The sequence below is a fragment of the Mustela nigripes genome, chromosome 18 (genome assembly GCF_022355385.1).
Source record: "Mustela nigripes isolate SB6536 chromosome 18, MUSNIG.SB6536, whole genome shotgun sequence".
Taxonomy (NCBI): domain Eukaryota; kingdom Metazoa; phylum Chordata; class Mammalia; order Carnivora; family Mustelidae; genus Mustela; species Mustela nigripes.
The window spans coordinates 15,124,767-15,141,557 of NC_081574.1; the positions used below are offsets into that span (position 1 = coordinate 15,124,767).

General features: G+C 39.6%; 1 protein-coding gene across 3 annotated transcripts in view; it reads left to right on the forward strand.

Annotated features, from left to right (window-relative positions):
• Positions 1 to 16,791, forward strand: part of SNX25 (sorting nexin 25) — a 128,807-nt gene that overhangs the window by 67,059 nt on the left and 44,957 nt on the right. For all 3 annotated transcript variants that reach the window (XM_059384313.1, XM_059384312.1, XM_059384314.1), the window contains exon 6: positions 2,167 to 2,237. In XM_059384313.1, the coding sequence (XP_059240296.1) occupies positions 2,167 to 2,237 (71 nt within the window). The remainder of the gene's footprint in view (positions 1 to 2,166; positions 2,238 to 16,791) is intronic.

A 16,791-nucleotide genomic window follows, 5' to 3' on the forward strand; every position in this document is an offset into this window, starting at 1 on the left:
TGTACTATATTCTCATAATTAGCTAAAGAAAATGTTAAGAAAATCATAAGGAAAAGAAAATATTTATATTACTGTACTGTATCAAAAAAAATCTGCGTATAAGTAGGCCCACATAATTCAAACCTATGTTGTTCAAGGGTCAACTGTATGTTGTGAGCTTTTATTGAGAATGAAAGTCACTCATTTCCTGCATTGTCTTTTGGTATCAAGTGAAGGTGAATTTTACAAATTCAATAATCATCTTCAAATGCCTGTTATGTGCAAAGCACTGTGAGAAGGGTTTGGTGTACATAAAGATGAGTTGGTTGTGGGTCCTTGGATTTATTCCCCTGCTGTGAAGGTATTAGTAGTCTAGCATAGGAGACCAATGTGGGTATAAATTGCTAAATTGGAAGTAAGATATTAAGATCAGAAGTGGAGGGCAAATTGCTAAAGAAATGGGTAGGAGCAAATACTTTGTTCTGTAGAAGAGAGGGATCTGAGAACCCTGAGAGAAGAATGCTCTGAACTGATATTTAGGAACAGATAGGATTTCAGCAGATAAGGGAGAGAGGTTGTATGCAAGATGGAGAGAAACAGAGCAAAGGCTGGGGGTCAGGAAAGAGCTGAGTATGTGCTGGGGTATTGCACGCAGTCTGGTTTGGCAGGAAAATGGTATCCAGGAGGGATATAGAGGGCAGTGAGCCTGCAAAGATTATCTGGCATTGGCCATGCTTGTATACTTGGAAAGGCCCAAGACAAGATAAATATTAACCCGTATTGAATTTTAGAGTAGCAGGAAAGTGGTCAAGAGCATGAACTTTAGAATCAACAGCCGCAGGTTATCATTTTGGCTCTAGTACTTAAAAGCAATGAGACCTGGTATAGATTTCTTAGTCCACCTGAACAACTTCTTCCTCTGTGGTGTGGGGATAATTGCAATACTTATTCTGAGGATTAAATGAGAGAGAGTAATCTAGACAGATACCCGGTATTGAATGAGAGGACTCTGTGTTAATATTAGCTGATATTTCATAATAATTTTATGCATTCATTTAAGAAATTTAACTCTTCACTCAAATAGCGTGCATTTCTTCAGTACCATTGATGACTCATTTGTTCCAGAGGATGAATCACCAAGAATATAAAAAGAACAGAATGTTCAGAATATTATTTGTACCTGTTTAGTTTTACAGGTGTTGTATATTAATGTAACTTCTTGCCTTAGTTTGGACTGGTATAGCAAAGATATCATAGTCTGGTTGGCTTAAACAACAGACATTTATTTCTCACACTTCTAGAGGCTGAGAAGTCCAAGATCAAGGGGTTGAATATTGAGCATCCTTCTCACTGTGACATCACCAAATGGGAAGGGCTTTCTGGGGTCTATTTTTTTTTTTTTAAGATTTTATTTATTTGAGAGAGAGAGCGAGAGAGAGCACAAACCAGGGTGAGAGGCAGAGGAAGAAGCCGACTGATTTCCCACTGAGAGGGAGCCCAATGGGAGCCTTGATCCTAGGACCCTGAGATCATGACGTGAGCTGAAGGCAGACACTTAACTGACTGAGCCACCCAGGTGCCCCTCTAGGGTCTGTTTTATAAGGGCACTCTTCTCATTTGTGAGGGCACCACCCACAAGGGCTAATCACCTTCCGAAGATCCCAGGTCCAAATACCATCACATTGGGAATGAAGCTTCAATGTATGAATTTTGGGGGGAACAAAACATTCAGTCTATAATATTCGCTAGTATTTACTGAGTGCCTGTCATGTGTTCAATGTCAAGCTAGGATCTGTAGGAGAATATAACACACAATCCCTGTCTTCAAGAGGCTAATGATTTAGTTGGGGAGGAACAAAAAATAGCATATTTTTGTTATAGACAAAGCCACAGTTTTATCTTATGCTCAGATGTGTTATTTCTTAGACAAGTGTTAGTCTTGAGAGGACCGGATGTACCATTTCTTAAGAGCACAACACTCCTTATGGAAATGGGAATTTATATTGCTTTAAAACAGCAATATAAAATAGTAGATAACTAGGAACTACTTTTTTTAGAGTTTATTTTTGCGCACGTGAGAGCCCTGTGTTTTATTTGATTAGTACAAAATACAGTCTAAAACTTATCTCTGAAAACAGCATTTTCTAAATATTCGATCTTTTCTTTTTCTCTCTTTTTAAATATCAGGTATCAAATTGTAGTAGAAATAATCCAAGCAACTACAATTAGCAGCTTTCCCCAGCTGAAGAGGCACAAGGGTAAGAACCAGTTTGTTTTCTTCAGTTATATATTCTAAAAGTTCTCAGTCTACCCTGGTCTTTGCTTTTGTCAGAATGTTGGCAAGTATGAGCATTCTTCTGGCTTATATTTAGGTACTTTCAATTTATTAAAATAATAGTATATCAGCAGCATTAGAGAAAGTAAATATAACTTCATGCTAACAAAAACCCCTGTTTTTATTTCTGTGTTTCTTTGAACTTTATTCATCTGTCATCATAATTTTTCAAAGATTGAAATCACTGGGTATAGAGTGCTTCTGTTTTTAAAGTAAGCATAATTTTACAGTTTTTTCTCATTAAAATTTAATCTTAATATTCATGAATATTTTTAACTTGAAACATAATGATAGTTATTTAAATGACTCCAGTGAGTTGATGTTTCATAATTTCCTTAATCTTTTCCTTTAGTTAAGATTTGTATTGTAAATAGCTTCTCTCCTCCTTCTACATTAAAAAAAAAAAAAAAAAAAAAAAAAAGTTCTTTATTTTTCCTATTTGTTTCTCTTCAGGTGAGATTTTCACCCCAGCATGATAGGAATAATTAAGGTATAAAGCTGGCTCTTAAATCCCTTAAAGTTAGCCTGGGGCTAACGTATCTACTGTCATATATGAAGTTGAAGGTCATGCCATTATTTAGAGTGCAGATCTTGATTCGTGTCTGAGAGGTAGCAAACAGCCCTGACCTTGTAGGCTGGCCTTTCCATGAAAATCTGCAGGCCCACTCAAGTCCCATCAGGGAGCAGAATGTTAAAAGGACAAGTTGGGCCAGAGCCTTAAAATGGGGTCCCAGGTTTCTGAGTGGCACAGAGGCAACAGGAAGCTTGGCCTGAGGTCTATTACCTGTGTCTGAGTCACTGACCAAGGTAAAAAGAGATGAAGGTATAGACTAGAAAGAAGCACTAATTCTTAATCTCTGCCCAGTAAGGAAGATTGTACAAATTTGTTCATTCAAAAAAGGTTTACTGAACACCAGTGAGGCGATGATGATCTAATAATGGACAAAACAAAATCTCTGCATTCATCAAGCCCTAAATTGAGATTGGGAGGCAATCAGACAATGAGCACATCAAATAAACAGTGTTTTAGACAGTGAAATGTGCCCTGGAGAAAAACAAAGCTGTGAGATGGTATGTATGGAAGGGAATCCTGGCCCAGCTGGAGGGGGAGGAAGATTAGTATTCAGATAGGGTTGTCGGGGAAGACCTCACCTATGTGCTGACCTGGGTGCAAAGACCTGGGGACCTGAGGGTATCTGTGGAAGGACAGGTGCACAACTCTGAGGCAGAAGCATGCAGGGCTTGCTTGAGTTGCTTGTGTGGCTGAAAAGGGGTAAAATGGGGGAGATCAGAGTTGGCACAGGATCCCATTCCGAAGGGCCTTACTGGTACTGCTGGGACTTTGGCTTTTAGTCATCATGAGGAAGGACGTTTATGGCAGTTTACTAGGGCTGCCATAACAAAGTAGCATAGACCAAGTGTCTTAGGCAACAGAGCTTTATTTTCTCACAGTTCTGGAGCCTGGAAGTCCATGAAGGTGTCCCTGGGGTCTGCAGTGTTGGTCCTTCCTGAGGACTGTGAGGGAAGGGTCTGTTTGTGCCTTACTTCTTGGCTTCTAGTTGGCCTTCTCTCTCTGTCTTCACTTTGTCTTCCCTCTGCCCTGGTCTTTGAATTTCCTGGTTTTTTTTTTGTTTTTTTTAATGAATCTTATTTTTTTTTTAAGATTTTATTTATTATTTGACAGACAGAGATCACAAGTAGGCAGAGAGGCAGACAGAGAGAGAGAAAGGAAGAAGCAGGCTCCCTGCTGAGCAGAGAGCCCAATGAGGGGCTCGATTCCAGGACCCTGGGATCATGACCTGAGCTGAAGGCAGAGGCTTTAACCCACTGAGCCACCCAGGCGCCCCTGAATTTCCTGTTCTTGAAAGGACACTAGCCTTTCTGGATGAGGGTCCATGCTAATGGCCCCATTTTCACTTAATCACCACTGTAAAGATACTGTCTCCAAATATGGTCATTCTGAAGCCCTGGGGGTTAGGACTTCGTGAATTTGAGTGTGGGAGGGGGCCCATACAATGTTGTCAGACATTGTCAGTGACACTGCTTACTTTCATGCTTCTATTTGCCATTTGAGCTGCTCTCAACTGTCTTGGGTATTCTGGCTTCCTTCTATCAAGCCTTGGGAAAAAGGCAGACAGGCTGAGTTCATTTGGGGCCTTTGAGCTATTTTGCCTTGGGACAGAAAACAGAGGAGACCTGTTTACTTCTCTGAGGTCACTGTTTAAGAGTGATTATCATCATGTCCACAGAGTGTAATACTCAAACAGATTTTAGTCTTCTTGCTTTTTGCAAAGATAAACTGTCAACATTAGTCTTTTATTACTTAGTGTTTAACATGAACATTTAACATGAGAATGTATGCACATTTTAGGTATATAAGGACAAACTCATTGCTAGGAATGTATTCTTTTTTTCTTTTTTAAAAGATTTTATTTATTTATTTGACACAGAGAGAGATCACAAGTAGGGAGAGAGGCAGGCAGAGAGGGGGTGGGTAGCAGGCTCCCTGCTGAGCAGAGTACCCGATGTGGGGCTCAATCCCAGGACCCTGGGATCATGACCTAAACTGAAGGCAGAGGCTTTAACTCACTGAGCCACCCAGGCATCCCTGAGAATGTATTCTTAATTTGATGTATTCTGGTTGAATTTTGATTATAACTTAAGTATTCAGTTTATTATATGTATTAGTTTCCTAGGACTGCCATAGCAAAGTACCACAAACTGGGTGGCTTAAGAAAGAAAAATGCATTCTGTCACGGTTCTAGAGGCTTGAAGTCCCAAGCCAAGGTGTTAGCGGGGCCATGTTCTCTCTGAATGCTCTAGGGAAGACTCTCTTTCACACTGTTCTCTTAGCTCTTGGTGTTGTCAGCAGTCCTTGGTCTTGAACACATGTCACTCCAGTCCCTGCCTCTATCATTATTACATGGCATTTTCCTTGAGTTGTTGTCTCTTTTTTCTTATACAGATACCAGTCATACTGGATTAAGACCCACCTTAATTAAAATGAGCTCATCTAAACTTAGTACATCTGCAAAGATCATATTTCCAAATAAGGTCACATTCACGGGTACCAGGGTTTAGGACTTCAACATATCTTTTGGGGGGATATAGCTCAACCAACAGTGATATAACTGATATGTTCGAGATAACACTGTAGTGACGTTTTTGTGAAAATGCTACAAACATTTATTTTCAGTAAGCTCTCTGACCACATTAAGATGTGCTTCATTACTCTTCTTTTGGGTTAATTCTGGTACTGTAGTTAACTTTTCTAAATTAGTCTCTTGGGACACCTGGGTGGCTCAGTCGGTTGCCATCTGACTCTTAATTTCAGCTCAGGTCATGATCTCAGGGTCCTGAGATCAAGCCTCGCATTGGCCTCCATGCTGAGCAGGGAGTCTGCTTGAGATTCTCTCTCTCCCTCTGCCCCATCCTTACTTTCTCTCTCTCTAAGATAAATAAATAAATCTTGAAAAAAAAATTAGTCTCTTTTAAAGCCTATAGTAGGGTTCGAAGTAAGAAATAAAATAGCAGCAAAATGTAGGATAGTTGAAACCATTAGGTGATTTCAGCCACAGTGTGTCTTCATGTCCAGAACAAAGAGAATTTCCGTGGAATCCGCACTCTGACAAAATGTGTGGGTCTGTATAAGAATGCAGGGAAGCATAGTAGGGGGAAAAAGGGGGTAAATTGGATTGCATTAGAAATTAAAAACATGTGCTGTATCACAAGAAAGTAAAAAGACAACCTACAGAATGAAAGAATATTTGCAAATCCTATATCTGATTGTATCTAGAATATATAAGGAGCTTCTACAATTCCATAATCAGAAGACAGTGTAATTGAAAAATGGGCCGAGGATTTGCATAGACATATACAAATGGCTAATAAGCACATGAAAATATGCCCTGCTTCATTCTATACTAGGGAAATGCAAATTAGAACTAATAGGAGATAACCAGTTTACACTTGGTAGAATGGCTAAAATTAAAAAAAAAAAAAAACTGGTATTATGTGTTGGTAACGATGTGAGGAAATTGGAACTTGTATACGTTGGTGGAAGAGATGGAAAACAGTCTGGCAGTTCTCCAAAATGTTAAACAGAATTACCATGAGACCTAGAGTTTCCATTCCTAAGTATATACCTAAGAGAAATGAAAACATACACCCACAGAAAAACCTGTGCTTGAATGTTTGTAGTGGTGTTATTCATAATAGACAAAAAGTAGAAACAACCCAATAGCCATGAACAAAATGTAGTATATCCATACAATGGAATATCATTCAGCAGTAAAAGGAGTTGATTCATAAAATACATAAGTGAGTATTACACATACTACAGCCTGAATAAACCTGAAAACATTTTGATAAGTGAAAAAACCAGTTATAAAAGGCCACATACTGTATAATTCCCTTCATATGAAATTCCCAGAATAGGCAGATCTATACTGACAGAAAGTAGATTATTGGTTACTTGGGGCCCTCAGCATAGATATTGGCATGGGAAGTGAGTATGAGGGCTGGTGGGTACAAGGTTTCTTTTGGGAGTGATGCAAATATTCTTTTACATTCAGATTGTGGTGATGGTTGTATGACCCTGAATATACTAAAAACTACTGAACTGTGTGTGGTAAATGGGTGAATTTTATTTTTATTTATTTTCTTAATAAAGATTTTATTTTATTTGACACAGAGAGAGAGAGAGATCACAAGTAGGCAGAGAGGGAGGCAGAGAGAGAGGGGGAAGCCGACTCCCCGCTGAGCAGAGAGCCCTATGTGGTACTCGATCCCAGGACCCTGACATCATGACCTGAGCTGAAGGTAGAGGCTTAATGCACTGAGCCACCCAGATGCCCCAAATGGGTGAATTTTAGAGTGTGTGAGTTATATCTCAGTAAAACTGTCTAAAAAAGGAATGAGAAGGTAGAGACTAAAAATTCAGCTCGTGGCAAAACTAATTTAAGTGAGTGGCTGCCATATTGGACTATAGGACCTAATCAGGAATTTCTAGGAGTTTTTAGCACTTTCAATAACTAAATGAAGTAGCATGTTCAAATATCTAGGCTCATCTCTGGCAGGCAGATGCTTAGTAGAGTCGAACTTGAATAATAAGTAAAGTTATTTTATAAAAGCTTTTTGGTGAAATGTATTTCTGTTTTTAAGTTTATTCTAAATTCTAATTGGTCCTTCTGGTTTATCTGATTTGGCTTTGAGCCAGAGAATTTCTTTCTCAGAGTCTAGGACTCTGCTTCTTGTGTATGTAAAACTAGCTTGAAACAACTTTATAGGCTTAGAGTGTGGGCAGAGTGGTCTCCATTCAAAGGGGACTTCACATTGGGCTCAGAGGACACGTGCTGGAGAACTGAGTAGGGAGAACCAGCTCTTGTATTGCTTCACAAAGCAAACTCTCACATTTCATGTACCTGCAGGTAACATATAATAGTGGGGAATTGAGTGTGACCAAAACAAAGATTTTTATAATTATCTTTCCAGGTTAGTCTGTGTATCACTAGAATGGTTTGATAGAATATTTACATTATATTTTTATTGACTAGTTCTATTTAAATAGGGTGTTCAATATTTTTATGTTATTTGAGTTACTAGATCTTCTAAATCTTATAACAATTCATTTTTGATAAGTAATTAAAATTTTTCTCCCTAATTGTATTCAGGTTATGGTTAATGATTCAGATCTATTTATGTTCCTATTTCTATAATAAAACATTTCAGTGTAGTGCCATTGCACATTATAGCTCTAACAAGGTAGAGAAACCATGTAATGCACAATCACATATAAATGGAAATAGAAAAATGAAAGTTCATTGTGTATGAAGTAGATTTCATTTCTTTTGAGGGACAGAGTACAAGTGGAGGAAGGGGCAGAGGGAGAGAGAATTTCAGGCAAACTCCGTCCTGGGCATGGAGCTTGAACTGGGACTCAATTCCACAACCCCACGATCCCTAGATCATAATGTGAGCTGAAACCAAGAGCCAGTTGCTCAACTGAGTGAGCCATCCAGGAGCCCCTATTTATGAAATCTTTTGAAGTATTTTTGGAGTATTCTCACTGTCAGGGTGATGCAATGTCTGGGAATGAGGTATTCTAGTCTGGGACCTGGATAATGGTAGTGTGAGGACAGGATTGACAGGAAGACTATGAAGGAAAATGGCCTACTTGCTGACTGATTGGATGTAAAGAAGAATCAGAGCATGGGAAATTATCCTGCTGGTACAGCCTGTTGACTTTACCCATGAGGAAATGGCTATCTGGAGAAGTTAGAGACCCTAACTTCTAGTCTGCAGCTGTTCTATAATATTCCATTGCTTCAGACTGGTGAAGTGGTTTAGGGTAGATAAGAAACCTTGTTCAAGTGAGCTTCTCTTGCAAGCTTCCTCATGAAACCTGGATACATCCTAGGACTCAGTTTTTTCAGTCTTCAGATTGAGGCTCTGCATGGTCATACAGGGTTTCTCAGTGAACACATCAGAAGAGTTAAGGAATGTATATGGGGGACTGGTTTTGGACATTCTGGATGTGCAGGACTGGAGGAGAGGGAAGTGCCTGTTTGATTTATTTTGCTCAACATCAGTCAGAGAAAGACAAATACCATATGATTTCACTCATATGTGGAATTTAAGAAACAGAACAGGTGAACATAGTGGAAGGGGAAAGAAAAATAAATAAGACAAAATCAGAGAGGGAGACACAGCATAGGAGACTTAACTGTAAGAAACAAATTGAGTTGCTGGAGTGGAGGTGGGTGGGGGATTGGGTAGCTGGGTGACGGGTACTAAGGAGGGCACGGGATGGAATGAGCACAGGATGTTACCTGCAACTCAACTCTACCTCTGAAACTAAAAGTATACTATATGTTAATTAACTTATTTTAAATAAATAAATAGTACCCATTTGGCATTTCGAAACTGGGATTCACACTGTGGAGAAAAGATGCAACCCTGCAGAGAAATATTTGCATGTTACCAGTGTAGAGATAACAGTCTTCTATTCATGCTGTCTCCAAGTCACTTATCTTTGCAGAACTGATGCTGTGTTCTCCATTATCAGAGGAGAGCACTGTATACCAGTCTGAAGTGACTTCCCCTAATTCATAATATCATCTGCTGCCTCACTGTATAAGTTCATTAATGTGGCTTCCCTTTTTAAATAATTGGGTTGTTATAATTTAAGTGCACATACTTTCTTGTAAAAGAGGAAGATCAAATTTAGTATTCCCCACTGTCCTTACTTTTTCTTTTAACTGAATATTCAATAACATATCAAGTCTCACAGTATGTGAGATCTAGAGTTTTAATGTATGGCTGGCTCATAAAAGGTACTTTAAAAACTGGTTCTAGGTAGCTCCTGTATCGTTCCTCAAATTGATCTTTTCAAACAAATTTGTCTGTTTATTTTCCTCCCTGTTAAAGTCATTAAGGAAAGTTAAATTTTTAGCATTATAGTCTCCCCAAAACCCAATTATTGAGTTGCTTTTAGTGATCTTTGAATTTTAGGGATAGTGTGCTTTAGTGAAAATAGGCAAAGAATCAGGGAAAAACCTCAGGCACAGAATCAGGCAAAGAATCGGGCAGAGTTGGGGAAAGACCTCAGTCATAAAGTTAACTTCTTGCTACAAGCTGCACCTACCTGGACTGGTTTCCTTCAACCTAGAAAATCAGGCTGTGCTCATTTCTGTCTTCGAGTGACCATGTAGTAATGTTAGGTTGTGTGTGCTGTTGTAAGCACTTTCATTGCCAGTGCTGTTTCTCCTTAGTTTCGCGTTCTTTCTGTGAGTGGGAAGCTGAAGTTTTAAAAAAAGAACGAACAGATGGAAGATCCTACGAATATTTAGATTCAACCTAGGGTTGAGAAATTTATTTATGAATGTAGTGATATGTGTGTACTATAAATATAGTTTTGTAGTTACATATAAAGATGTTTCTGGCAAATCTTTTTTTAAAAAGATTTATTTATTTATTTTAGAGGGAGAGAGTGAGCATGAGCAGGAGGGACAAAGGGAGAGGGAGAGACAGTCTGAAGCAGACTATGCTGAAGGCGGAGCCCGATGTGGGGCTCTATCTCATGATGCTGAGATCGTGGGAAATCAAGAGTTGGATGCTCAACTGACTGTACCTCCCAGGTGCCCCCCCCTCTTTAAAAGATTTATTTACTCAGAGAGAAAGAGAGCATGCACATGCATTGAGTGTGGGGAGGGGCAGAGGGAGACAGAATCCTGAAGCAGACTCCTAGCTGAGTGCAGAGCCTGGAGCAGGACCTTGAGCTGAAATTAAGAGTCGGCTGCTTAAGGACTGAGCCACCAAGGCACCCCAACTCTTTTTCAGTCAAAATCAATGACAACTAAGAAATGGGATGAATAGTGAAAATACTTTGAACATATTAGGAAAAAATATTTGTATAACACTGGGAGAAATTACCTGACTGCTTGTAAGGAACCAGCCAGATAACTCAGGATGACAAAGGACAGCCTGGGGGCTATTTTACTTTGTATACTTATGAAGTGTCAAAACAAGGCTTTTTTAAGTCTTCAACAAACTCCAACAAATCCACATAAAACTCTGCGTGTGTTTTAGATTCACTGTAGATTAGTATATCACAGATTAGGAACAGATTATCCTCTTTAACAAGGTAGAAGTTTTAATTTTATTTTTGATGGCTTTTTTGGGAGGAGATTTTTATCTTTTCAAGGAATAAGGCATCAAATTATTTTTTATATGTTTACAGAGCTTCAGGGGTTTAATGATATGATATGATATGATATGATACTGATATGATTCTAGGGAAAATAAGTCCTAGAAAGAAAAATCATATTATCAAACTCATTTCCTTGTGTTATAGGTAAGAAAATTTTATTAGCTATAGTTAGGGGGAAAAGATCTTAGAGTAAACTCAAAAACACTAAATAATTTGAAACAATTAGTCTCAGAAGATTTAGTTTGTTCACAATATTTTCTTGCCTCTGACCTTATTTTATCATTCATCCTGACCAAATGTATTAACTGAGACCTGAGTTTTCCCAATTAATGACCTTAACTGCTTGTTGGTCATGGAATTTAGGAAGTTTAGCCAAGTCCAGCTGGCTAACTTCAGTGAACTTTTTTCAATCTTCATTTTGTTTGACTATTTGGTGCATTTGACATTGTTGACTATACTAGCTAACACTTTGTCTCATTCTTACTTGTTTTTCTGCTTGCTTATTCTTCTATGTTGGCCTTTAAATGTTGGAGTTCCTCAGTATTTGTTTCTCACGCTCTCATTATTTTATACCTGTATGGTCCAATATAAGAGCTATTAAATTAATTAAAGGTAAATACAAATTTAACTCAGTTCCTTAACATACCAGCCACATTTCAGTTGTTCGGTAACCATATGTGGCTACCATATTGGATAGCACAGAATGAACATTTCCATCACCACAGGAAATTCTGTTGGGTAGCACTGCCTCTACCCTTTATCTGGCTAGTCTTCTCTTTCCCTTATCTATATGCCGATAAGTCTCCAAATTTCTAACTACAGAAACTCCATTCTCTACTTTTCTACTTATTCAGTGTTTTTGTTTGGATATCAGAAAGGGACCTCCAAATGAAAATGTCCAAATCAAAGTACCACATAACTGGTCCCCCTCTTAGTTTCTTGTTTCAGTGAATGGGAATACTGTCTGTCCATATACCATAAAGTAGGAGTAATTTCTTTCAACATGTACTATGTAGTCCATTACTGTCATACAGATTGTCCTCCTAAATATATCTCAACTCTGTTCTCTTTTACACAACCATCTTCCAGTGCCACTCTTTCTTGAACAGTGGTAATAGCTTCTTAATTGGTCTCCTTCTATCTACTCCTGCCCCTATTTAATATATTTTTTCATATTGAAGTCACAATGATTAAAAAAATATGCAGATGTCATCATGTTACCTTCATGCTTCCAACCATTCATTGTCTTCCCATTGTTCTTAGACATGCAGCCTACAAGATTCCTGCTTGCTTTGGCCCCTGTTTCTGTTTTCAGCCTCATCTCTTGCCATTCCATTCCCTCTCATTGTACTCTAGCCACACTAATGTTTCTTTTTCCTCAACTCACCCTGATTCAGCCTCCTCATATTCCTTGCCCTTTTCTCTGATTCTTCTAAGAATGCTTACCCTCTTCTCAGTCTCACTCTGTGTAGGTGATTCCTATTTATCTTTATATTTTATCTCAAATGCGACATCTCTGATCACAGCCCCACTTTTCCTGATTCTGGGCAGATAAGAAAGCTCTTGAATTTTTAGGAACCCTCATATCAGTAGAGAATAATATACTCTGGAGGAAGTCATAATCACCAGAAGTAGGTCTTTAGTCATTCAGCAAATATTTTTTTGAGTGCCATTATGTGTTAGGCACAGCTGTGTAATGAAAAAAAAACTGTCTCTGACCTTAAGGAGATCATAATCTGACAAGGAGACAGGGAGACACACATACAGAATTATAATACAATTTGATAAATGTAGTGAGACTTACCTGTTCAGAATTTAGTGATGGAACAGAAGTGTCGAGCAGGCAGCTCTACCTGGAACAGAGGTCAGGAAAGACTTTTTCTTAAGAGTAGCAGCATTGAGATGGAAAGATTGAGTCACCCTTGTTTTCTTCTGGGTTTATCAGGTGGAAATGGGTAAATGGTACCACATGTCTACAGACAAAGAAGAGAGGTGTGGAATGGGCTCCTGTGTATAAGCTTTGTCAGGTGAGACACTGTGCTGGTGCTTGGCATGTAATGAAGAAGTAAGGCTTGATAGGAAGACAGGGGCTGATGCTAAAGAAACTTGTAAGCTATCCTAAGAAGTTTGGGCTAAATCCGGTAGAACAGTGGTTTTCAAACTACAGTGTATATCAGGATCACGTGGAGGGCTTGTTATAATGCAGATGCCCAGACCCTACCCCACAGTTTCTGATTCTGGAGATCTGGAGTGGGCCCAGGAGTTTGCAGTAATGCTGCTGCTACTTATCCAGGAACCACACTTTGAGAGCCACTGCTGTAGATTATGAAGAGCCATTAATGTATTAATGTTTATATTTTAGTACCCAACTCTTTAGCTTTTTATTTACAATTAGAACAGCCAGAGTAATAGTCTGTTGAAATAAGTGAACTGCTATGGTCTGAATGTTCATGTTTCCCCAATTTTTTAAAAAAAGATTTTATTTATTCATTTGACAGAGAAAGAAAGTACAAGCAGAGGTAATGGCCGGCAGAGGTAGAGAAAGCAGGGAGCCTAATGTGGGACTTTTTCTCAGGACCCTAAGATCATGACTTGAGCCAAAGGCAGACACTTAACCTGGCCACCCAGGTACCCCAAGAATTGAGTTTTTAAATGACCCATGGTGGCCAGGTTTTCTGCCCCTGCCTTCTGTGTCATGCCGGTCCCTGGAAGGTCACAGACCTGACTGGCTTTATTGACCACACAGCCTTGCACCTCTTGGCAAAGGCTGGCCATGGATCTTGTGTCTCCCAAAATTCTTACACTGAAATCCTAACTCCCCCAAACATGATGGTATTAGGCGGTAACGCCTTTGGGAGGTATGTAACTCATGAGTGTGGAGCCCTAGTCCCACTAGTGTGGTACTCGTGCGGTACTTTTATCCAGAGGCTCCATGGAGATCCCTAGCTGCTTCTACCATGTAAACACATGGCATCTGCATCCTGGAAAGGGCCTTTCACTAGAACCTGCTCATGCTGGGACCCTGATCTTGGATTTCCAGTCTCCAGGACTGTGAGAAACAAATTTTTGTTGTTTATAGCCACCCAGTCTGTGTTAGAGGTGCCTGAACGAACTAAGACACTGGCCAACTATAGGAATTCTAAGTAGTACCGGGACACAGAGATTGTCCCTGCAGTTTGGTGGATATAAGTCTAGGATTACAGTTCCCTTTTTAAAGCCTGCTTTTCTGTTCTTCTGTTCTGAATCCTGAAATGTTATGAAGAATAGTTAAGGTGATTCACGAGTAACATGTATCCAGCTGATGACAACAAAGGACATGATGATGTTGATTTGAGTCTGCTAGAAACTGCAAAGTATAAATAGTATACACTGGGGAGTAATATACTCATAGTATAGGTGGGGAGGCTTTGGTCAAGTTGTGCAACTTTAGAGTTTAAATAGTTTTGGAATTGAATATATCAAGTAGAACTATAGAAGAACTTCAGAAAATATTACATATGTGTATGGATAAGAACCATAATGCTATCCATTATCCAATATTAGGAATTATTTTAATAAAGATAATATGTACCTTCTTTGTCTGATCTTGCGTTTAAAGATGCATTGAAAGAAGGGAGCTAATCTGTAGACTTTAGTGGACTTCTCACTCTTCTTCCTTGTGTTTTTGATGTGATCTGATTTTCTAGCATTGCAGTAATTTGATAAAAACAGATTTATCATGAAAAACAGATTTATGAATGACCTAAACTTAGAAGACACCTCAGCCCATGGCTACCGGGGCCCCTGCCAGGGTTTCTCCCTGCCCAGCCCTCATACCCTGAGTACTGCAACCTCTGCTATCCCTTCTCCAGCATCCCATCTGGCTCCCTGGACCCCCTCCGTCCTCTGCCTGGAGGGACTAAGGGCTCAGGGCACTTCCGTTACTCTCTATATAGTCCCAAAACATTATAGCCAGTCCTCTTACCACCTCTGTACCTCAAGAAAACTTTAATCATCACATATGATGGCACCCACATTTAAACAAATGAAGTTTAGGTCCAGAGATGGTAAATAATATGCCTGGTATAATTAGAACTAGTTAGTCACATATAGATTTGGAACTTGAACCCAGGTCTCCTGATTTTTAGTCCTGGTCTCTTCCCACCACACTGCTCACTCTCATGGGTAGATGTTATGAAAGTCTTGTTCAAAACTTAACAAATTATTGGGCTGGATCTCTGTTCTAAGTGTATGTCTTGTGCCTGTTCAACTCCTGATTCCAGTTTGGGAGCAGGACTCTCTTAGTCTTGTGTGGATTTAGTTGATATGGCATTATTACTTTAAAAATGTATTGTAAGCATGTTGGAGGGCTTTAAACCAAAGGAAATGCTCGAAGTTTCAGTACTTGAGACATTTAAAGGAAGAAGAAAAGGTGTACTATAAGCCTCCCTGACCAGGCGTGGCTAGGTCAAACTACCAGCCCTCTGTAGTCTTTTCCACTATAACATGAGTACTTCTACCACCAGCTCCTGCTGTGAACTCTGCTTATTCCTCAAGTATGCTTTCTGCTAAAGTGGAGTGACACTTTAGACTGAAATTCAGGTGTTTGATGTGGTAAGAAAATTCCATTTGTTCTTTTTGAAAAAGAACATACTGGCCTCAAGTTGAAAAGTAAGATAAATATATATATTTTAGTTCCTGGGAAACTTCTGAGGTGATTTTCAGATAATTTTGAAGAAATTGCTGATGATTAGTAACTGCTGAGAATTGCTAGTTTCATGTTAAGAAGTCGAACACCATTTCTCATGGTGGAACTTGACTCTTCCCTAGGTAAATGCATACCTGTTCCTTGAATCCTCCTCTCAAGAGGGTTTATTAAAACTCCTATTTACATGTACCAGAAAGATTCAAATGATTGTTAGTTTGTCACTATGGACACGAGTTGAGGAATGGAGGCTCAATATTTTCTGGTGAGGAACTTTAATTCCTTACCTCAAGGGTCTGGGGGTCAAAAGCAGGCCTGCTGGGGAGGAGAGCCACATGTTGAGGGGTCAGGGGAAGGGGGCAAGTGTGCAGACTTGTCTTAACCATCACAAAGTTTGTACCGCTGTATTAGTACTTCTTTGTGGGGTGGGGGTGCAGGGCACAGTACCCCCAACCCCCACCCCTCAGGGTGCCAGGGACATTTGAGTGTCCAGAGACCTTATTGGTTGTCCCATCTGGGGGAAGGAATGCTGCTGGCACCTAGTGGTAGAGACCAGGAACGCTGCTCAGCATCCCACAATGCACAGGATGGCCCCCAGGAAATTTATCAGGCCCAGAATGTCAGCAGTGCTGATGATGAGAACCCCTGCCCTGTTACCCATCAACACTCCAGTCAGCCTGCTGAGAGTGCTGCTGGCAGGAGATGTCTTGGAATTTGGTAGCGTGCTATGAGGAAAGAAAAAATACCTTGCTCCTGACATTTTCTAGGACCTGAAAAAGAAAGTGGGGCCATGTTAATTCACTTGTACTCATGCTATTTCTGGAGTCCTTAGTTTACACTGTAAATGACTTCACTCTCCTTTGCTTCATTAGAACCTGTACCTAACAGTTCTCCCTGGTGTTTGTATTTTACTGCTAGACACTTCACTTGCTTGAGGAAGAACTCTGTCATGCACAGAAGGTTTAAAGCAGAAAGCAGTGGCAGATATTGTCCATAGGTCTCCTGTAATGTCTTCATAGCCAAAAGCATTCACCCAATGTGTAATCTGAATTTCTTTTCTCAGCAGAGGAACCCAATGAACCC